Source organism: Medicago sativa, chromosome 8 (genome assembly GCF_051527215.1).
Source record: "Medicago sativa cultivar Bolivia chromosome 8, Bolivia_mono, whole genome shotgun sequence".
Taxonomy (NCBI): domain Eukaryota; kingdom Viridiplantae; phylum Streptophyta; class Magnoliopsida; order Fabales; family Fabaceae; genus Medicago; species Medicago sativa.
This window is the reverse complement of record NC_140756.1, coordinates 21079128-21102556: the sequence shown is the minus strand read 5'-3', so window position 1 is coordinate 21102556 and position 23429 is coordinate 21079128. Positions and strand designations below refer to the sequence as shown.

Below are 23429 nucleotides of genomic sequence, written 5' to 3'. Positions count from 1 at the left end.
TTATATTCAAATCTACTATTCAACGCACTTTTATTTAATATATTAAAAAAAATATATCATTTAACTTTAAACTCAATTTTAATCATAATCAAATTTTCTTGACTTAAAACCAAACTTAACTAAGTAAAAAAAAAAAAAAAACATAACTTTCAAGTTACAACTGTATAAATAGAATGGAATATTTATGATTCCAAACAGTACATTCTGAAAACCAACCCCATCAACACACCTATGATGCCCTTGACTATCTGGTATGTTAGTCTCCCCTAACTCTCTCTCTCTCTCTCTACCAAACCTTCAAATTCTCTCTAGGGTACCCCAGAAACCTTCACCTACTCTTTTGCCATTTGACAATTTTGCATCATACCCTCAAAATTCAGTTACTTCCACGTTTTGGGTAAACTCAATTTCTTCAATTTTCCTAAATTTTACCAACTGGGCCTCTTTCAAAACTCTTCAGGCTCTCTAATTCACCTTAAAGTTTAGATTTTTATACTTTCTCTATTCAACTCCTTAGTTTTGTTCATACAATAGTTTTTGCTCACTTTCTATGCTTTAGTTTTGGTCTAGTTATTAGGTTCGAATCTTCCGGTGCCAAAAATTAATAATTCCTATATTGGCCAGTCATACAGGGCTTTGCTCTGACTTCAATTGACTTCGATTGATTCCTCAGATTAGTAGTCAGTCCTTGAGCCGGATACCAAGTTTCCAGAAGAAAAAGAATCTGCTCTTTAGGCTTTGTCAAATAGTGGCTATAGTAGCATTATAGCACTCTATCATAGCAGAATTTGAACAAACTGCTATTTTCCGCGATTCGCAGTTGACTAAGAGGGGTATTACCTGATCCAATCCAACCCTAGTGGCATAAGTTATATATATGAATGAAATAGGTTGATTTTTGATATATGTGTGTGAACTGTTACTTTGGTCTGGAACATTTGTTAACATGATTGAATTGAAGTATAGGCATTGATGTCATTTATCTGTGGGCTTCCTATACTTGAGTGTGTTTATTGTTTGGGTTGTACTCGTTGGGCTTGGAAAAAATGTCTATACTCTGCAGGCTACGAGAGTGAAAATTGGGGCCTAGCTACTGCAGAAGAGTTTGAGCCTATACCACGAATTTGTCGCACAATATTAGCTGTTTACGAAGATGATATACGCAACCCTCAGTGGGCTCCCGAAGGTGGTTATGGCATTAATCCTGATTGGATTGTCTTGCGGAAGGATTACGGGGATAACCAAGGTTGTGTTACTCCGTACATGATATACCTTGATCATGATCGTTCGGAAATTATACTGGCTGTTAGTGGACTCAATTTAGCAAAGGAAAGTGATTACGTCGTTTTGCTTGATAACAAGCTTGGACAAACGGAATTTCATGGTGGATATGTTCATAATGGGTTATTGAAGGCAGCGGATTGGGTTTTTGATGCGGAATGGGAGGTTCTGAGGAAGTTAATAGCGGAACATCCGACTTATATGTTGACGTTTATGGGACATTCACTTGGTGCTGGGGTGGTGGCGTTGTTGACAATGATAGCGCTTCATAATCGCGACAAATTGGGGATACAGAGAGACAGGGTAAAATGCTACGCCATTGCTCCTGCCCGATGTATGTCTCTCAATTTGGCTGTAAGATATGCGGATGTGATCAATTCAATCGTACTACAGGTCGGATAGTTTCCTTTTGTTATTATAAACTTAGTACTATAGCTTGTTTGATTTGCTCAACATTGACATGTTATAAAAGGATAAGATTATTTATGAAAGTTGATCAAGACATGTACAAAGTGATCACATATGTTGCTTTGAAATATTTCAAACAATAAATGAACACCTGCTTTTGGGAATTGGAATTTATATCATAATCATTCTTTCATCTGACATTTATTTTGTTATTAATTTGTTATTTTTATAGAAGAGATCATATGTAGAACCTAACCATACAAGCGAGGGACCTCATGATTTCTTATCTATCAATTTATTAGTTTTGTGCATTAATATTCTATACTTGTTTCTATACTTGTTTTTCTGCCTAAGCAGGACGATTTTTTACCTCGGACAACCACTGCTCTGGAAAGCGTCTACAAGTCACTTTTGTGGTAAGATAACTATTCCGACTTCAGTTCAGTTTTATTGTATGAATTAATGCCGAAGACATCAACAATTAATTTTACCAAGCCATCTGAGTAGAGAGGCAACATTGTTTAGAGATTCAAGTGTGCGTGCATTGTCATGGAATAATTTAAAACTATTCATTCAAATTGCGCGTTATCAAATTGTCGCATGGTGGCTCGTGGCTCCATGGCCTTATGGCATGGCGGATTCTGTACCAGCCACCATAGGTATTAGGCTGCAACACCCTTAAGCATAATTAAACTAAGTTCAGTTGAAAGATATAATGGGCCTACACTTAGTTCATGCTTCAAATCCAAAAGGGATTGTACTTGACAGGGTGATGTCAGAGACAGAAGTCATAAGGCCTAAATTTAACAGCTTTAAGCTCTTAGAAGTTTGTCCTTAATGACACATCTAATCCTCTATCAGTCACTACTTACTTTTTTAACATTCTTACCTACTGAATGTATTTTATATACCTATTTATCATATCAGCTGAACGCTTCTCTTGGTGAAAAATTAGTTCCATTATTCATTAATTTGCATCTGATTCCAACTGGTTAATATGATATTCTTTTTTCCTCGGTGAATACCGAAAACTTAATTTATTCACAGATTTTAGGATTTGTTGAATGGAGTGTGGTATGACGAGTTCATATTTTTTATTTTATTTTAATTAAAGTGACATCAATGGTCATTTTACAAGTGTCTCAAAGGGGATTTGAGAATTTGAGCTCTGTCCCCTTGAGGTTACCAGGTTAAAGCTCGTATCACTTAGCCGACATGTTGTGGACAGTATGATGAGTTCACAATTCTAACCACAGGAAATAAGATTTTCAATTTTTCATGAATATGCATTGGATTATTTAAATTCAGCTTTTGCCATTAGGATGAGCTCCAAACATTGTTATTTCTTTCATGGTTATGCATTGAATTAGTAAAATCCAGCTTTATGAGCTACAGTGGTTGTTTTCCTATCTTGGCAGTTGGCCTTGTTTATTGTGTCTCATGTGCTTAAAGGATACTTGCACACTGGAAGAGAAGAAACTTCGAGACCCAAGGCGTCTGTATGCACCTGGTCGTCTCTATCACATTGTCGAGCGAAAGCCCTTCAGGTACAGAATGGTGCTCTCTTAACAAAGTTTCACTGTGCATCTATTTATCTTGTACCATATGACGCCTTACTGAACTAACAAGGACGATCTTTTGATAGTCCTTGTGGTCATTATGTAATCCAAAATTATAAATTTTAACATTAAAAGCTATTCTTCGTAACTTTCTAATCATGGTCGAAGATAAGAAGAGTCAATTAATTGCGAAGGAACATGATGAATTTGATCTAAGGGGATTTTGGGCCCGTTTGTTTTAGATTTTAAAAAAATGGATTTTCCTTTGTATTTTTAAAAATGGATTTTTTAAAAATTTACTCAAAAATAGTAAAAGTTATTTCAAACTCATTTGATATAAGTTAAAAAAGAGATTTTGACATTCACTAACTTAAATATTCATTGTTCGAGATTTTACATAGTAAAAATCACATATTTTTTCAAAATGACATCTTTCGAAAATTATTTTTTATGAAAAGCTATTTGAAATAGCTTTTTTTTAGAGATTTTTTCAAAATTTCAGTATAAAAAAAAATTATAACCAAATGATGAAATACTTGGAATGATATTTTAAGATAAACTATTCAAACGGATTTTTCATTTGAAGCTTTGCTTGAAAATTTCTTTATTAAAAAAATTATAACAAAAACACATTACTTTCAGTATAAAAAAAAATTATAACCAAATGATGAAATACTTGGAATGATATTTTAAGATAAACTATTCAAACGGATTTTTCATTTGAAGCTTTGCTTGAAAATTTCTTTGTTAAAAAAATTATAACAAAAACACATTACACTACCAAAATCTATTTTAAAAAAAACTATAACAAACGGGCCCTTTATCGTGTAAATTCTGCTCAGGAGGCATTCAGTAAACATTCTCATTCATAAGATTTTTGCTGAAAGGTTTACACAGCTGTAGGCTAATCTACTTTATTTTTATTTTTTTTTTATAATAAGTTTTGGTCATTTGGAAGCCTGTGATTTTTTTTCTTCTCAAGTTGGTATTAAAATTTTTATGATTTCAAATACTAGTTGTTCCAAACCGAATCAGTTTGTGGGGACCTGCTTCAACAAAGTGCCAGTTATGAAACACGGACACAACACAAACATTAACACATCAACACAAAATAATTTGGAAAACTGAAGTAATTGAATGTAACCACATGTGTCGGTGTCTTGTTGGACAACTGTACGTGTCAGACACGGGATACGTCTTCAATTTGAAGTGTCAATGCTTCATAATTAGGAGAAATATTTACTCTAGTAAAAATAAAAATGGGTCCATAGGAAAGTTGTATAAGTTTGCCTTTGTTAGTTGTATATAACATAATCTGTTATCTGTAATATATTGTTCATAATAGAACAACTGGTGTCATTACCTCCCTGCGAGAAAAGACTTCGGTCGCTGGTTGTTTTGCTTAAATTGAAGTCTACCTCACTAAATTACAGTTTGATGCATAAATATGTTAAATTTTTATGCTTATGTACTTAAATTTACCAAATTATTGAATTCAATGCGTCAAATATTATCTGTATGCAGCAATAATTTCTAGTTTGGCCTCCTGATTGCAGGTTAGGAAGATTTCCACCCATTGTTAGGACAGCAGTACCTGTCGATGGAAGGTTTGATCATATAGTTCTTTCTTGCAATGCAACTACTGACCATGCCATCCTTTGGATTGAGAAGGAATCCCAACGGGCTCTCGATGTAAGCTATTAGCTTCTTTCAGTATTAGCAGAGTTTCTACCAAAACAGTAGACATGACATACAGTTCTCAGTAACTTTTGCTTAATTCATTTTGAAACTCTGGCTTGTGTTCTGTGAGTGATCATAAGTTCAAACCAATATTTGTTGGAAAATAAGGAAGATCATTCACTCTTTGCTGTATCAGAATATGGATATGAAGCTGAGTTTTGTAAATGCATGCCAGTTTCTATTTATATTTTATAGTTTTTTACTTTGTAGAAATATTTTAATGCGCTCTAATCTTGTGACACGTAGTCTATGATTTAGAAATTATATAAAGCCACACTTAAATGTTTCAATGAAGTTATTCATGCAGGGCAGTATATAGTATCTTGTGCTTGTCCCCAACCTTTAGTAAACACTAACGAGTTGTTTTTTTAGCATGTGCAAGAGAAGTTGTTTCTTCAGAAATGATATTTTGACATACTTTTGACAACAGATTTCAACAATAATTTAGACGGTTAATGCAGTTCAGATATATAGTTAATATGTTCACTGAATGGTTAATGAATAAAACAAGCTGTCACAATTCATTAGCATTTCACTTAACATAGTTAACCACAATTTTGCAGATGTCCGAATATACATGTATCAATTAACCACAGTTTGTGATCGAGTTTACACCTGAAAATCGTGGTTAATGATGTTTAAAATCATGGTTAATTGTGTTCAGTTGATGGTTAATGAGTTGTGACTCCCTGTTGTATCAATGAATCATCCATGGAACATGATAAACCATGTATTTAAACTGCATTAACCATATAAATTGTTTAAAATTGTGTCAAAAAAACAGCTCTTGTTTATTGATAGAATGAATCTATTATGTGATTTCTAAAATTGTTTTTGTAAGTTGAATTCTTTCCACCTCAAGGTTTTAATTATTATTATTTGATATACAGTATTTCTAAAATATTAATTTTTTTTGCATCAGTTAATGCTAGAGAAAGATCGGAATATGGAGATTCCGGCAGAGCAAAAGATGGTTAGGCAAGAATCTCTAGCTCGCGAACACAGTGAAGAGTACCGTGCAGCCCTTCGGAGGGCAGTTGCTTTGGATATTCCTCAAGCATACTCACCTTCCTCATATGGAACATTTCATGAAATTGATGCTGAGGAAGATTCTGGAAGATCTAGTGGCAAAGACTCTTCCTTGTCTCATAACAAACGATCAGAAAGTTGGAATGAATTTGTCGGACGCATGTTTGACGTGGACGACACAGGTCATATGGTGTTCAAGAAGACAACTCCTTAAATTATTTCTTTATATCAAGCTTCATGGAGCATTATTTGCTATTAGTTTTGGGTCAAGGGTGAAAATTCTTTGATTTACATTAAGCACCCATTTTAGTTTAGTATGATATTTTATTGTGATGCTCATTTTAGCTTGGTTCACCATGTGAATATTGTAATTTAGAGCCTATTTGGATTAAACTTCTTGGGAAGTATTTATAGAAAGAGAAATATGAATAGAATTTCGAAGACAACTATTAATTTTTAAATATCAGCTTCTGTTTGGTGTGAGTTGAAATTAGTTTCTGCATTTTTTTTTCTTTCAGAAGCTCCATCATTTAATTTCTTTTATAAAAAATTGTATGCTTATAAGTACTTATTCTGCAAGTAAAAATTCATTAACTTATTTTAATTGAAAATGATTATCCAAACTGGCCCTTATTGATTTTAGTAGTGAGAGAGCTCTGTTGAACCACCATTGTCCTGTATGATCGTGGAAACTTGCATAAACTTTGGAAAGTTGCCTATCAATCACCAATGTCTAAATTTTCTTTATTAAGACATGAGCTGCATAATATTTGGATGAACATTTTTTGATGGTCTTAATATACTTCGTGAATAGTTGCCCTAACAATCCCAAAGACACTAGTTAGCATTTCCCAAACAGAATATTAAGACCATCAAAACTTACTTAGAATGGAAGAAATATATAACACATTTTTTGGTATACAAATTCTGATACTAATTTGTATGTTTATAATTTTTGTATCAAAACCTTAAAAGTATTACAAATATGAGAGAAAATAATACTCACTTATTTTGATGTTCAAATGATGAGCAAAAGTGTGCGTCACCTGAAAGATTTGGCACTTGTGACAATCTTAAATAGGTTTGTCACTTTGTCCCTAATTGACTTTGGTTGAGTAGAGGTGGTTTGCTGGAAGTATTTGATTGGATCCAAAAGTGAGTAACGGGTCAGTAACAGCAAGATCAAATCTTCAAGCACCTTTTTGAATATAAATGAGATGCAATGCAATCATCATAATCCCACTACAATCTAGTGCTTAGATTTTGTGTCTTTCTTTTGTTTGATAAGAGATTCTAATAACCATATTATTCTTAGGTCAATCATAACATGACCACCTTACACATCATTTTGTCTCATTCTTTTCTTGTTTTAGAAGCTAGTAGTTAAACTGTTTTTATCCACCAACACATGGTTGGACAAATCTTAAAAACTATAACAAAACAAAACAAAAAAAACAGCACCTAGACAATAATATAGTACTAATAGTAATATGTTCTTTAAAATTTATGTGAACACTTGAAAAAATGTGAATTTGGACAAAATATTTTAAAAGTATTTTATAGTAATATGTTCTTTAAAATTTATGTGAACACTTTAAAAAATGTGAATTGGACAAAATATTTTAAAAGTATTTTATAGTAAATATGTTCTTTAAAATTTATGTGAACACTTTAAAAAATGTGAATTTGGACAAAATATTTTAAAAGTATTTTATAGTAATATGTTCTTTAAAATTTATGTGAACACTTTAAAAAATGTGAATTGGACAAAATATTTTAAAAGTATTTTATAGTAATATGTTCTTTAAAATTTATGTGAACACTTTAAAAAATGTGAATTTGGACAAAATATTTTAAAAGTATTTTAAAACCAAAGTAGTTAAAAAAATTACTTTCACAACTAAGAATTTAGAACCAATTAATGTAGTTAAACCTCATGCAAGTACATTTTGAAAAAAAATGTTATAGGACATGTTTTCATTTTGGACTAAAATACCAAAATAATTGTGAGTTGTTTCTTAGGCATGGGAATGTTGTTCATGTGAATGCACTAATGTATTCACATTTCAATTTCACAAATGAAAAGATGATAGATAAATCTGTGAATATTGTTTATACTTTGTGAACTTAATTGCTTCGACTTATAAGGCTCCAACATCTAGATACAAGTTATTGACCAAATATTTAGTCAAACATTTTTAAAAAGAAAGTGTGATCCATGCATAACGGAATTTATATATACAAAGTCATCGTGGTTGGGATGCTCGCTTATTACCAGACTGTCTTACATATATTAATAATATCAAGTAGCTGGTCAAATGAAAATGAAACTATATAAAAAACAATATATTTATTGTAAATTAATCAATCTAGTCATCTTTGATCACTTTTCTACCTCTCATATTAGAAGTGAAGAACTCTTTTAGGTGATGAAGATGAGAAAAAGATGTAAACAATAATTTAGTGCCTAAAATTGTAAGGTGAGACATTGTGTTCACATTAGTCCCTCTATGACAATTTTATGTATAAATGATGCGAAAAAGACCAATGTGATTGGGAATTCTCAATTTCATTCATCATTTTAAAATTATTATTAATTGTATGGACTAAATTGATGAATATCACCAACGAGGATTGAGTCTAACAGAAGGGACTAGACTCCTATTCTATAATATAGAGACAAGATTCGAATCTCGACTGAAAGAGGTATCCATATTTACCGTGTGACACTCCTCAGATAAGATTACCTCTGGTGGAAGAAATTTGTGGGAAACCAATTTTTTTTGGCCTAACACCCATAATTAATAAACTAAATTGGTGTTTCACATGGTAAACTAGTATATGCAATTTAAGCAACATAACTTGTATATTTATTCCACACCTGTTGATTATTTTTATAGAAACATTTTTTTAATAAATCATGATCATATAGACTCCACTTAGCCCACCAATCCATCATTCAGTTTAAACCAATCATTAATTTCCACAAATAATAATTCATTTTATAAACCTATTGACTCTAAGCAAAAGCACCTAACAAGTTAGTTTGATTTTATGTTACATATCTTTGTTGGCACTTCTAAACTGTTTCTTATTATATTCATCATTCTTCAACTCCAAGCTTCTGACCAAACTTTTATACATTAAATAGCACAAAACTTTGGTAACAATATACCACCATATAACTTTTTTTTTCTCATCCTAAACATAATAATGTCCAATTCATATCCTTATGTTGATCTTCCTATTATAGACATTTCTGAACCATTAAAACCATCTTCTTTAACAACTCTTTCTAAAGCATGCAAAGATTGGGGATTTTTCCATATAATTAATCATGATATCTCTAAAGATCTTTGTAGCCAGCTTCATTTATTATCTAAATACATATTTAATCTTCCTTCTGATACTAAACTTAAACTTGGTCCTTTCTCTTCTATAAAATCTTACACACCTCATTTCATTGCTTCTCCATTCTTTGAGAGTCTTAGAGTTGATGGACCTAACTTCTATGTATCTGCTAAGAGTTCTGAAGATGTTTTGTTTGAAAAACAGAATTCAAAATTCAGGTATTGTTTAAGAATTTTGTTATCCTTTTACATTAGTCCTTTTATTCAAAACTGTTTTTCTATTTCATATGTCTTAGAGCTTAGAGTTTGTATGGAATGACTTATTTGTGTTTATCTATTGGCATACGAACTTGTGAGACTACTCGGGTTGAGAGAGTTTATGGTCTGTTTGAATTGACTTATTTGAATTTATTTGCTGACATAAGTACTCCCGAGACTGCTTCAGAGAGCTTATGGAAACAACTTATAATACATCCATAAACTATTTTTAGCTTATGTCCATAAGCTTCATAGACTGCTTTTAGCTTATTTTCGTAAGCTCTTCAAGATAGCTTATGAAAAAAGTTTATATGAAAAAAGTTTGACTTTACTTTATCTTTTGTAATGAAAATAACTTATACAAAAGCACTTATATGATAAGCACTTATAAGATGTTCACAAGCACTAAAATGATGATCACTTATAATTAAGTTGTTTATTCAAACACCGCCAGCTTGGAACATGTTCATAAGCTGTTTTCAGCTTATTTTCATAAGCTCTTCAAGATAGCGTATAAAAATAGCTCATATAAAAAAAGTTTGACTTTACTTTATCTTTCATTGTGAAAATAACTTATGAAAAAGCACTTATTCTATTAGTGCTTAATTAAGTTGTTTATCCAAACACACTCTAGTTCTTTTTAAGCTTTTGTTTAATAAAAAATGCATAATTTCTTTCTCTTTTTATATATTTTCAACAGTGAGACACTAGAGAACTATTGTAGTAAGATGGCAGATTTATCAGAAAGAATTTTAAAGCTTGTGTTAATGAGCTTAGGAGAAGGATTTGAGAAACTATTTTATGATTCAGAATTCAAAAAATGTCAAGGTTACTTAAGAATAAACAACTATACATCACCAGAACTTTTTGATTTGGAAGATCAAGTTGAAGGACTTGGAATGCACACTGACATGAGCTGCATTACTATCTTATACCAAGATGAAATTGGAGGACTTCAAGTGAAAACACATGAAGGAAAATGGATTGATATAAGTCCTTCTGAAGGGTCCTTAGTGGTAAATATAGGTGATATGATGCAAGCTTGGAGTAATGATAAGTTAAGGTCTTCTGAACATAGAGTTGTTTTGAAAGAATCTGTGGATAGATTTTCTTTGGCTTTCTTTTGGTGTTTTGAGGATGAGAAAGTGATTTTGGCACCAAATGAAGTTGTTGGAGATGGAAATAAGAGGATGTATGATCCTTTTGTGTGTTCAGATTATTTGAAGTTTAGAGAGAATAATCAAAGAGGGAGATTTGAAAAGGTTGGTTATACAGTTAGAGATTTTGCTGGAATTAAGCCTCAAATGTAAATTCATCATAGAATATTTAATAATTTGTGCTTGCTTTGATTTACATTTATAGTGATGTAAGTTGTGAAAATAGTATATATAATATACAGAAAGACTTTGTTGATTTTCAAATGTAAATATTTAAATGAAGATTTTAAATTACGGTTGTGGTCGTGATATTTGATATTGTGGAGAATCACAGTTAAATGTGGCTGATCGGTCTTAATTGTGAAAACAATGTAGTGAGAGAGACATAAAAAAACCATGTTTTCGCAACTCATATTATTGGAAATAACAAGATTGAAGAGATGAAGATCCTTTTCATAGGAGAAGTAGGTTTGATACAAAGGAAAAACCCTTATATTTCATATTAAATTCTTTTGAGAAAGCTAATAAAATGAGTGTATACTAGTCCCATATAGGATTCAATGGACAAATCAATTGTGTAACTAACTCCTAACTAACTAATAGATACACTAACTCATAACTAATACTAATTAACCAACTAATTCTAACTATCTTAACACATATCGAAGTCATACACATTTTAAAATAAAAAAAACTTGGTTTAAATATTGAATCATGGTTTCAAACTGCGATCACGACCTTGATATTTGACGTTGTATAGAATTACGGTCAAACTTGACTGATTGTCTCAATTGTGAAAAATTACAGTCACAGACCTAAAAAAACCATGATTTTGCTGGAGGTCATATATCTTTTTTTTGCCCTTAGAGCACTTGTTAGCATTTTCCTTTTTTTATTCTCTCAAAAGCTAGCTTTAAATATTTTTCATTATTTTATGGTGAAAGAGAACAAAACACTGTTAGTTTTAGATTTGTTACATAATTGATCAGGTGTTTGTTTTATTTTATGATGATAATTTGGAGTTTCCAATTGCACATGAAAAGTCATGTGTTCATCAGTGCTAATTGTTGTTTTTGGTTGGATTTGCATAGCATTTATTGAACACATAGCATTTATTGAACAACAGTACTAATTTTAAAACAATATATATAGATCTAAGAAAAATATTGAATGCTAAAGCAGTCTCTATTTTATGAATATTAGTACCAAGTTGATATTAGTAAGTTATATTAGCTTCCAATAGCAAAATACTTGAGCTCTTGATGATTCTCAAATGCATGTGATAAAGAAGAAACCCCTCCTTGAATGTTTTTTAATTAGGTGTATAAATGAAGGTTTAACTTCAAGGAAAATGATCACTTTCACAAAAATGAAAAACATTATCACCCTTCTTCAAAGAACACGAGACATGGTAGGAACGATCGTATTTACAACAAACACAATAACTAAATGTGCATTACAGTATATCAATATCTAAACATAATTACATTATACATTTCACCTTTTCAACAATTAGCTCAATTTTCCTTCGGTTGTTTTTTCAAGAATGTGATGACAAGAAAATGGAAAATGGGGAATTAACTTAGCATATTTTCAACTATTTGAATTTTATATAATAAAAAGATAAGAGAGGACAATAAATATTTTTAAGGGAGCTTCTATGATGCAGTCAGGAAATTGACTTTTTTGAAAAAGTTAATTTTGATCTTAATGTTTGATTCATTTTTAAATTGTTGATTTCTGATTAATGATCAATAGTAATTCATCTAGTAATGCTTGCAACATCTTGGACTTACAAGTACTATTTTATTGTCGGAATCTTTAACATGCAAACAAAGTTGATGATATTATGTGATAGTCTTAAGTGTTGCACTTTGTGGGGGTGTTACACTTATACTATGAGTTGTTACACTTAAGTGTTGCACTTTATTCTCATGACTTTACCATAGAATTTTCCTATTTTTAATACACACAAAATGATAAATATAACATGAAACTCAAACACACATTACTACGAAATTTAGAATTCGAATTCAAGGAATTAAGTACAATGTAACAATATCAACATCGTTAGTGGAATTAGACCTATCAAAATACATGTCACATTTTTATATTGTGCACTATTTACATAACTTACTTTGATCATATTTTTAACTAATATATAAATGTTAGCATGTACGATGTTGTTCAATTTGTCTCGATAAATATTTTTAAAATATTAAATTTTTATAATTTTTTACTTTAGTTAATTAAAGATATTAACAGTCAAAGTTGTTCATTGACATGTGTGTATTTTGAAAACGGAGGGACTACAAAATATATGTCATTGTTAGTCATGGTTTTTAATTTGTTTGTTTTAAATGTGGTACATTGATTTTACACAATTTGTGAGACAAATATGTGGTTGTTAAAATTGAGTCGCTCACTTTCATGTGGTTGAAGGCGAAATTTCATTCTCTTCCCTTCAATTATCATGGTTGGTGGCTTAGTCCATTCACCATTTTGGACATAGGTTAATCATTATATGCTTTCTTTAGTCGCTGTTTTTTTTTTGTTTATCTTTGTAAATATTGTTGTGATTCTGGTGTTTTTCCCTGGCATACCTTGTGCTAAGGAGGACCTTTTGTTGTGGTAATATATTTTATTTTAGCCTCTTCAAAAAAAAAACTTTATGTGTTAATAAAATATATAAATTACATCAATTGACAATTATATTTATAAAGTATATGTTTTAACACATAAAGAGTTTTTCAATAGCATCAATTTTGTAGACCTATAAACAAAAAAACTATTTAGAGTTGAAAAAATACAAAGGAGTTAAAAAAAAGTAAATGTATTAAAATATGTAATCATAATAAAATTTTATATTTATCAATGACAAATTCGTATCACGTGTTTTTTTTAATATTTATCAGTGAGAAGTAATATGGATTCTAACTTTACTATGAGCCCGTTTGCTATAGCTTTTTTAAGAAAAAAATCACTTTTTTTAAATAAATAATCACTTTTAAGAGTTTTGCATCCGTTTGTTACAGATTTTTAAAAAAATCAGAATCTAAAAATAATCTAAAAACAGCTTCAAATGAGAAGCTGTTATGAGCAGCTTAAAATAAAATAGATTTTTTTTTAGAGGAGAGAGAAAATATAATTTAAAAGATTGAACTAATTTTTGTAACAAAAAATCTCTTTTATATAGTTGTATCCAAACAAACTAGATTATTTGTTTAAAAAAAAGTGATTTTTATTACAGTAAACAAACGCAAAATAGATTCTGATTTTTCATATAATCTCTAAATTATTTTATATCAAAATCACTTTTATTTTAATCCGTAACAAACGGGCCCATAATTTTTCACAAACGTATATTATTATTTTATAAGAAAAGAATGCATATCATTTTAAAATAAAATGCCTTTTCTTTAAAAACATCAAAATACATTCTATATACAATAAAACACATTTTTTGTGTTTAATTGAGCAACTTCACAAAGTTCAACAACCAACTCGTGGTAAAAGACGACCACATGTGGAGTGCCGTTTCTTTGAAAAAGATTTGGTATGTGACTCCGTAAAAATCTTCACTCACATAGGAATTTTTTTTTTCTCATGCAAGACTTAATTATCTTTGATCTTTAATCTTAAGTGTGACTTCCACTTTTTCAAAATGATATCTGTATAACTTTTGAGACAACTATCTTTCTCTTATACTCTTATTGTGTTCGTAGTCTTTCTATTACTTTGATTTTTGTGTCAATACCTATATTTCTTTGTATATGTTTGACTGTCCCATAAGTTGTTCAAATAACATATATCTTGGCAGAATGCACGGGAGAGAGGAGATAAAGTACGTTGTTCGTCTTTTTTGGTCGTTCACTTTTCGAACCCTGCAACATTTTCCTTAAAAAACATATGTGTGCTGCTGTGGTCATTCATTCTAGTTCACAATTTAATTGCAGATTTGGTTTTAGAGCTATTGTGACACTTCTTGTGCTTTTGTTTGGTTTATGTTTTAAGTTTTAATAAAATATTGCTTACTCAAACAAAGATAAAATGTTTGATTGGTGGTACTTGGTAGTTTTGCAGTTGAGTAATCTTGCATAAGATAAAACTCTTGTAACTTGTTGAATAAAATTATCAATCACATAACTGAAACAATTGATTTACCATTAATAAGATATATACTTAGTCATAGAAAAAGTTAGATTGAGTGATTAATTAATTAATAAATAAACTGAAATTGTCACACTTCATTGTAACTCCAGCTTAATACGTTAAGAGAATTAGCAAACATAATATATATTATATATCTTAAATTTTTTCCATGAATTGCATCTTTTAAGACTCATATTCAAACATATACACATGGAAACTGGAATTCTTGAAGTACTTCTTGTGAATGCCAAAGGCATTAGACATACAAACATTGTTGGTATCCTTCCTTTAATTTCACTCTATATTTGTTAGCATGTTTATTATAACACATGGATTAATTTTATTTTGATTCTAAACTTTTATTTTAATATATCATGAATATATTTCTATTTTTTTTTTGTCAAATTGAATCAATATAGTTTCTTATAAGCATTTTTTGTGTTCTAACATTATAGGAACACCTTCTTACTATGTAATTATTGAGTGTGGTTCTCAATCTCAAAGAAGCAAGGTTTCAAAAGGTTAAAGTTTCTAATCTTGTAATAAAATTTTGAGCTCATAAATTCTCTGATACGGTTCTATGCAGCAATCCAACCGGTCCAACGAAATTTCAATCATTGAATCTAGATTGTGGTTTCGTTTAATGATTGAGATTTAATTGTACCGGTTGGACCAACCACACATGATCAAGATTATAAATTTGTAGCTTATAAATAAAAATAACTGAATTTGTAGATGTGATATGCAGGAAAACATGAGAAACCTTGTTGGAATGAGAAATTCATATTTGATTTCTCATCTTTTGATTGCAAGATCAACTCAACTTATCTTAAATGTAAAATCATGGACACAGAACTCTTCACAAATGGTGGCTTTGTTGGTGAAGCCAAGTAACTCCTTTATCCAACTCTTATTTTCTCTAACTCAATTTGATGTCAACCAAAAAAGGCAAACGGTACCAATTTTACAAACTCTTTTTAATATATCATAACGCAAAAAACAATGAGCTGTTTCATCCGTAATAAAATATAAGCAATTTTTTTCTCTACTAGTGGTGTGTGCAACATGCAACAATTTCTATTAGTATAATATTCACAAAAAATCAATTAAATCAGCAATTTTAAGATCTAAAAAATGCAAATATACTACTACATTGTGTAAATTAGGTGATCAACTATAGCTTATATGTATAATTAAAGGTAAAATACATTTTATGTATAATTAAAGGTAAAATACATTATACAGTCTTTTAAATTAGATGTTTGTAGTAAGTCGGTCATTTAAAACCTTTTTAATAAATTGGTTTTTTAAGTTATAAAACATGCAACAAAAAAAAGTCATGAAATATTTGCATCGATGTCATTTTTCATCTTATCTAATTCCATTAAAAAAGTGTTTAACTGGCCACTTTATATTGAGGTGGCAAGTCCAAATCAACAAATTATATTTTTTTAATTTCTCAAAAAAAAAATAGTTATATTTTTTAGTTAATTTTTATTTAAAAAATTCTTAAAATATATACATATTCTATCTTGTTTCATTTGTTCCTCCCATGAAACAGGATTAATATAGGTGGAATAATCACTGAAGGAACTAACCAAGGATATATAGAAACACTACCAGCTGCATATAATGTGGTTCTTGAAGATGACACCTACAAAGGACAAATAAAGATTGGATTTAAATTCATCGCAAATGTAAGCTTAGGCTTTCTTTTTGTTTTTGAAAAAAAAAGTGAGTAAAAATTACTTGTATGTCTAAATGCTAACAAAAGAATTGATGTTATTCAATGCAGAGAGAAAAGTATGCGATGAGGAATCAAGAATCCATTGTGGAGAAGAAAGAACCAAGTCATTCAATTTGGGGATCCATTTGGAGAACATCATGGTGGAAGTTTTTGTTTTTCTATAACAAAAAGATTAATTCCAAAGATAAACGAAAGAGGAATTAAGATTAGGTTATTATTTTTCTCATCCTATGAGTTTCTCGCGCGTTTTATTGAGATTCTAAAATCCAAAATATTTTAACTTGTTTTTAAGGTTTTTATGAGGTGTTTATGCCGTTAATCTGAAAGGTGCGAGAAATCAATAGGGTGAGTAAAGAAGGAGTGTTAGGATTATCATTTGATGGAGCAACCAAGATAAATGTTTTTTTTTTTTGCATGTTCTTATTCTAAATCAAGAGTGCATTGCATGCTTTTAGACTTCATCTCTTGTTCAATGCAATGCTTGATTGACTTATTTTATGATATTCCAACTCATTATATAAGTGATTACTCACTTTTCTTATAATTGTTAGACTTCGTTTATTAGTTATTTTAGAGTGTTTTTTTCCGCGAGTTTCTTGTAGGTCACTTGTTTGCAAGATTTACTCTTCAACCTTGAGGTTTTTGGTTCGAGACTTGGCATCTTCGAAGAATTGGTGTTATTCAATGCAGAAAGAAAATTATGTGACGAGGAATCAAGAATCCATTGTTGAGAAGAAAGAACCAAGCCATTCAATTTGGGGATCCATTTGGAGAACATCATGGTGGAAGTTTTTGTTTTTCTATAACAAAAAGATTAATTGCAAAGATAAACGAAAGAGGAATTAAGATTAAGTTATTACTTTTTTCACCCTATGAGTTTCTCGCATGTTTTATTCGGATTCTAAAATCCAAAATATTTTAACATGTTTTTAAGGTTTTTTTTATAGGGTGGTTATGTCTTCGAATTCTGTAATGCGAACTGCATAAGGCGCGCGAGAAATCAATATGGTGGGAAAAGAAGGAGTCTTAGGATTATCATTTTGATGGACCAAGATAAATGTCTTTTTTTTTTTTTTTTTTGCGTTCTTATTCTAAATCTAGAGTGAATTGCATGCTTCTAGACTTCATCGCTTGTTCAATGCAATGCTTGATTGACTTATTTTATGATATTTTGACTCATTATATAAGTGATTATTCACTTTTCTTATACTTGTAAGACTTCGTTTATTAGTTATTTTAGAGTGTTTTTTCCACCTGTAGGTCACTTGTTTGCAAGATTTACTCTTCAACCTTGAGGTTCTCGGTTCAAGACTTGACATCTTATTTTTATAGTGAAAGGGCATGATTTATTGTAAAACATTTTAAACAATTTTCAATTTTAATATTTATCAAGAGTAGCAAATTAGTATACATATTTTTAGCAAGGAAGTTTTATTTAGTCACAAGATGAAATATACATTCACCTAATTGTTGTAGTCTGAAAGAGTAATGAACAATGGCTTGCAAAATATACAATTTTCATCACTATTAGAACAAAACTTAACCTTAAGCTCTCAACCAGGATTAACTTTTGGATTTTGAAGAAAGGAGATACTGTATGTAAAACTCTATTCAACAAATGTTTATAGGAATAAGAATATTTAACAAATATAAACATTTTTACAAGAAGAATCATGACAATAATAACATGCTCCACTTTTGTCTTCAATTCATCAAATGAGCTGATTTTTCATCCATTTATGCCTTGATCTCCTGAAAAGAATCAAAAGAGATGTATATTTAATTTCTTTTTCAATATTGAAATCTATGTGAGTGAAAATTCTATTGATAAAATTGAAATTGGCCAACAGTTTGCACATAATGAATGAACCAAGAAGTGAAAATTGATTTATATAGTGATTTTGAAAAATGTAGTTAGACAATATCAGCAAGGGACTAGTTAGTAACAAACTTATAAAATACTGAAAATTGATTTCTATATCTTAAGGTAATAACTTTGGCTATATGTAGCAATGAATGTGGTGAAAGAAGTTAAGAAAATTATTTTATAAATTGTTTAGATTCCAGATAACAAAAACAAATAAATCTGTTTATCATCACAAGCTCAGACAAATGTAGCAGGGTAACTTTATTCAACAAATGTGCATAAGATTTAATGGGGAGTTGAGTTTTGCTCGGTGTGTTAATTATCAAATGAACATTATAAATCTCATTCATAGATCATATATGTGGAAGAAGTTAAAGAAAAACGTACCTGAATCAAGAATGCAGCTTTTTCTTCTCTTACTTTACCATGGCTCATATTGTGACTTTACCATTTATTTGTATGACAGGGATGTGAGAAATTTTGGACCGATGTTCCTCCTTTTTATACCTTTCTTTTAATACAGGGCATTCCCAAATATATAGTACCTTAAGAGAGTCAGAGAGGCTTTCTTCTGGTAATGACTCAAGCTTTTCACAATAATAAAGTGAAAGTGCTTCCAATGAGGAAGGGAGGCAGTTTTCTGGCAATGACTCAAGCTTTTCACAATGAGAAATTTTAAGTGATTTCAGCGAGGACGGGAGGAAGTTTGCTGGCAATGACTCAAGGTCTTCACAATACCAAAATTCAAGATCTTTGAGAGAGGAGAGGTGTCGAAGCCCACTTCCATCAAAGGACTTCATTTTGTAGGGACGAGTGATAGTCAGAGACTGAAGGGAGATGGGTAGCAATGGCTTCTTAATCAAGGTGTTAGGTATCTCATCACCATTTCCAATTCTCAACCGTGAAAGAGCGGTCAGATCTTTGAGACCCCATTCCGTAACAGGCGGCGTTGATCTTTCCGACAAAATCTTAATTGATTCTAATTTGGGAGGCAGAGAAACATCTTCACAAAATGACAACTCTGGACAATCCAAAGACAAAACTTCAAGAGAAGTGAGCATGTCCATCCGAAGCTTGACTTTAAGTGATTCAATTGAGTGATAGGATTTGATTTCAAGAGATCGGAGGTTCGACGACCAACATGAAGGACTTTCTAAAATAAAAATGGAATCCAGACACCTACAATCAACTAGCGCTAGTCTTTGGAGCACAGGGAAACCATCAAGTGGAAAGGATGTAAGTGCATCACAGCTACTCATTAACGTAAGCATCACAAGAGACTTGTAATTGCTCCATGTTTCAGGAGGAAGGAAGGATAAATTTTCACAATTTTCAACATGAAGTGATTGCAATGAAGTAGGTAGACCTTCTGTGGGAAATGCACTGAGAGACGGAATGTGATAGAGTTCCAAGTGTTGAAGAAAATTGCTGCTCAGAATCAATTTTGGCACAGATGACAACGTAACACACTTTTCAATCACTACATCTTGCGTCATACACGGAGAGTCACTCCCAAGTAAAGACAGTTTGGTCCTTCCAGCTTGCACATTGATATTAATTTTTTTTATTGACGACAACCAATGCAAAGTCGACGGTGTTTCCAAAAGATGGGCACCATGTGTTATATCAATTTCTTCTATGCAAGGAAGGTGGCTAGGCAAATGTCCCCTTAGCTCATGACAACCATATAACCTCAGAGTTCTAAGACGAGGAAAAGAAAAATTATTGCCATCAAAAAGAAGCCATTCCTTCAAATTTCGCATGTAGGAAAATTCTATATATTCAAGGGATGGAAATGGTTGGAAGGAAGAATTAGAAGCTTTTCCTTCCTTGACACAATAGAACTCTTGGCCAATTGTCTCCAACATCAACATACTCGTTATTCTCAGGTCCTTGAGAGATGGTAGTTGCCCTAGCGGTGGAAGTGTCATGCAATATTCACAATTATAGATGTCAAGGTACACCATTTTAGAAAACGAAGAATCTCCCAACCAATTCGGAAAACCTGTCCCACCATACAAGTAAATGCTCAGTCCCTTCAAGTTTATTGGTGGATGCAACATATCAAGCACAACTTTCACTTTTAGCGAGTCTTCACTTAATTTTCCCCAATCCAGATTTAATTGCTCAATTTTCTCTTTGCTTTTCAGGTTGGCGTCTTCTGCCTCTGTGACATCAATGACATTATGCAGGTTCTTGACGGTAAAGCTTCCTTGTAGGTGCGGGAATTTCCTAAGTTCTTTGATACTTGGCCCTACCTGTGGCTTCCCCACTATAAAATCCGTCAAAGTTTGGAGACTTTCTATCCCAAAAATTTCCATTGGCAACTCCTTTGTACCTGTACAACTTATATCAAGGTGACGTAAGTTGATTAAATTTCCCATATGTACTGGCAGTTCAGTGAGACTCCAACAATGGGATAAAAGCAAGGTTTGCAAATTGTAAAGGTTGCATATTGTATCAGGCAAACTTTTGATATTAGTGAAGGAGAGATCTAGATATCGCAATTGCAGCAAGTTGCCAATTGAATCTGGTAGCTTGAAGATGTTTCTATACCTTGATAGTGATAACATACGCAACCTTTTCAGTGTTGGTAGCAAATCATCAACCACCTTGATGGATAAATTATCAGTACCCCAGAAACCCACGGGTAAGCCCGTGGGTAAGAAGCTTCGCAAGCATTTGAAATTGTAGAAATTCTTAAACTTCATGAAAGTATCATACTCTTCTTGATTATATGACAAATGACGAATATTTTTAGAGATGTTACCACATTCAAGTCTGCAACAACTTTTTCCTGATATGGATGTAGCTAGATCGTTGACAAGGTCATGCATGACAAACTTTTCTGCATGAGCATCATCATTTGATTGTTGAATTAACGATCTAGATAACAATTCAGCAAAACAATCATTGCCAAATTCCTCCACCGCTTTTTCACCTTCATAATAATCAAGGAAGCCTTCTGCCATCCACAACAAAACCAATTTCTTCCTATCAAGTGGGTAATCCTTTGGAAAAATTGAACAATAGGCGAAACATCTTTTTAAATGAGAGGGAAGATATTGATAACTCAAATGCAAAGCGGGCAGGATTGCATCATTTTTTAAGTTCCATATGTCGCTATTCAGAATTGCAGTCCACTCCTTTTCAACTACCTTTGAATGCATTAGTCCTCCAAGTGCTTTTGCTGCAACTGGCAATCCACCACACTTTCTAGCAATCTTCCTGCCAATCTCTTCTAGGTTTGGGTATTTACCCCGAAGAAAGTCTTCACCGCCAAATGCATGCTTCGAGAGTAAAGACCAACAATCTTCATCAGAGAGAGGTTCTAATTTATGAATACGAAATGTGCATGCAACCTTGGCAACTTTTTCTTCGCGTGTTGTTATGATCACCTTGCTTACAGTTCCTCTGTTAATCAAGGGAGTTATTAACTGATCCCAATCAAGATAATTGTCATTCCATATGTCATCCAACACAAACAAAATTCTTTTATCCTTCAAATACTTCATTAATTCAACTTGAAGGATATCAAGATTATTGCTTTCCCAGACATTTGAATTGACAGATGTTGTGTTTCTAACAACAGATTCAAGGAGAGACTTGGTTATCCTCACAACATCGAAATCCTCCGATACACAAACCCATGCTTTGAGATCAAAATGTTGTTCAACTTTTTCATCGTTGTAAACAAGTTGTGCAAGGGTCGTTTTACCGACGCCTCCCATACCCAAAATTGCAACAACACCTAAATTATTATATCTGCCGGTACCACAGTCTGATACCAACACATCAAGGAGTCTATCTTTATCTTCATTCCTTCCCACCATGACAGATTCATTCACCACCGAACTTGACGGTGTTCTACGAGAAACCCTACCTCTTACAGCTCTTTGCAAGCCCAAGATGTTACTCTGCTGAACAAAAGTTTGCAGCCTTTTACATATCTTCTCCATTTCAGAATTGCTCTCTCCATTTGAATTTTGAGTTGAAAGCAAGTTCCAAAACTGATCTGTAATGTTTCCATCTTGTTTCTTCTCTACCTTGCATCGCAAGGCATTGTAGCTGATTTCATTGAGCAAATCCTCAGCATCAAAGATTGCATCTTTCAACCGATCAAGCCATTGTTTGACTTTGGGTTGAAGGATCTGCTTCTCTTCTGCATCATCAAGTACTACTTCAAGAGCAAGTAGTGTTGTTTCCATTTCTTCCATCAATGATTCATTCAACTTGGTTTTTGTGATATAATCACGAAACTCAGTTGAAGTTAGTTTGTCCATTAGGGTTTGAACTGAAGCAGACAGAAATGCACCTCCAATCAAAGCTGCAGCCATATCTGATAGGTAAAGTAAAGAAGCAAGGATAAAAAGTTGTAAATATGAAATTTTGAAGAGCTATGAAGATTGAAGGATAGAAGTGATAGCAAGTAAGGAGCAAAGACTCAAGAAGACTTGGATATGAATGAATTGATAATGATAACAGTACTGTTTTTGGGTGGTTGGCAATGCATATGGTCTGATCCAAGTTTTAAAACTATGATTTATAAGTTCGAGTAACAAAAATGACATGTTTGGTAACTTTTTTCATGAATTTATAACTTATTTTCCTAACTTATAACTTATTTTGATAACTTTTTTTACTAGCTTACTCATAACTATAGTTTAAAACTTATAGTTTATCATTTTTTTCTCTCAATTTTAACTCACTCATCTTAGGCTTTGTTTGCGAGTTGGGTTTTGGAGGGGAAGGGAGGGGAAGGAAAGACTTATGGAGAGATAAACCCTTGTTTGCGAGTTTTAAAAAACAAGGGAAAGGTTTTGGGGGGTTTAGAAGGGCTTCAATTGTTCAATTTTAAAATTCCCCCAAATTGGGGGGGGG

General features: G+C 31.8%; 4 protein-coding genes across 5 annotated transcripts; 3 read left to right on the top strand and 1 right to left on the bottom strand.

The window, feature by feature from the left end:
• The first annotated feature begins 196 nt into the window (after positions 1–196).
• On the top strand, positions 197–6498 carry LOC146897751 (alpha/beta-Hydrolases superfamily protein). The gene is made up of 5 exons (XM_085732007.1): positions 197–1674; positions 2047–2105; positions 3108–3236; positions 4805–4940; positions 5911–6498. The coding sequence occupies exons 1-5, from the start codon at positions 973–975 to the stop codon at positions 6229–6231; spliced, it is 1347 nt and encodes a 448-aa protein (XP_085588133.1). The 5' UTR covers positions 197–972; the 3' UTR covers positions 6232–6498.
• A 2573-nt stretch (positions 6499–9071) lies between these two features.
• On the top strand, positions 9072–11046 carry LOC146897750 (gibberellin 20-oxidase-like protein). The gene is made up of 2 exons (XM_085736583.1): positions 9072–9586; positions 10326–11046. Exons 1-2 carry the CDS (start codon positions 9231–9233, stop codon positions 10933–10935), a joined length of 966 nt encoding a protein of 321 aa, XP_085592709.1. The 5' UTR covers positions 9072–9230; the 3' UTR covers positions 10936–11046.
• A 4098-nt stretch (positions 11047–15144) lies between these two features.
• LOC146897749 (Calcium-dependent lipid-binding (CaLB domain) family protein) lies at positions 15145–16885 on the top strand. Its single transcript, XM_085736460.1, has 5 exons — positions 15145–15211; positions 15390–15455; positions 15683–15824; positions 16496–16631; positions 16730–16885. Exons 1-5 carry the CDS (start codon positions 15145–15147, stop codon positions 16883–16885), a joined length of 567 nt encoding a protein of 188 aa, XP_085592586.1.
• A 1371-nt stretch (positions 16886–18256) lies between these two features.
• On the bottom strand, positions 18257–23063 carry LOC146897748 (putative disease resistance RPP13-like protein 1). 2 transcript variants are annotated; one of them, XM_085733141.1, is made up of 3 exons: positions 22952–23063; positions 18936–22914; positions 18303–18433 (listed from the first exon to the last, which is right to left on the bottom strand). In XM_085733141.1, exon 2 carries the CDS (start codon positions 22883–22885, stop codon positions 18980–18982), a length of 3906 nt encoding a protein of 1301 aa, XP_085589267.1. In that variant the 5' UTR covers positions 22886–22914; positions 22952–23063; the 3' UTR covers positions 18303–18433; positions 18936–18979. The 2 variants fall into 2 exon arrangements, with proteins under 2 accessions (XP_085589266.1, XP_085589267.1); XM_085733140.1 differs by having other exon boundaries at positions 18257–18433; positions 18936–23063.
• Positions 23064–23429: the final 366 nt, after the last annotated feature.

Coding starts and splice junctions, on each gene's coding strand:
- LOC146897751 (XM_085732007.1), top strand. CDS start 973: ATGTCATTTATCTGTGGGCTTCCTATACTTGAGTGTGTTTATTGTTTG. Junction 2,106..3,107: donor GTCTACAAGTCACTTTTGTG/GTAAGATAACTA, acceptor CTATCTTGGCAG/TTGGCCTTGTTTATTGTGTC. Junction 4,941..5,910: donor AATCCCAACGGGCTCTCGAT/GTAAGCTATTAG, acceptor TTTTTGCATCAG/TTAATGCTAGAGAAAGATCG.
- LOC146897749 (XM_085736460.1), top strand. CDS start 15,145: ATGGAAACTGGAATTCTTGAAGTACTTCTTGTGAATGCCAAAGGCATT. Junction 15,456..15,682: donor AAGAAGCAAGGTTTCAAAAG/GTTAAAGTTTCT, acceptor TGTGATATGCAG/GAAAACATGAGAAACCTTGT. Junction 15,825..16,495: donor GGCTTTGTTGGTGAAGCCAA/GTAACTCCTTTA, acceptor CCCATGAAACAG/GATTAATATAGGTGGAATAA.
- LOC146897750 (XM_085736583.1), top strand. CDS start 9,231: ATGTCCAATTCATATCCTTATGTTGATCTTCCTATTATAGACATTTCT. Junction 9,587..10,325: donor AAACAGAATTCAAAATTCAG/GTATTGTTTAAG, acceptor TATTTTCAACAG/TGAGACACTAGAGAACTATT.
- LOC146897748 (XM_085733140.1), bottom strand. CDS start 22,885: ATGGCTGCAGCTTTGATTGGAGGTGCATTTCTGTCTGCTTCAGTTCAA.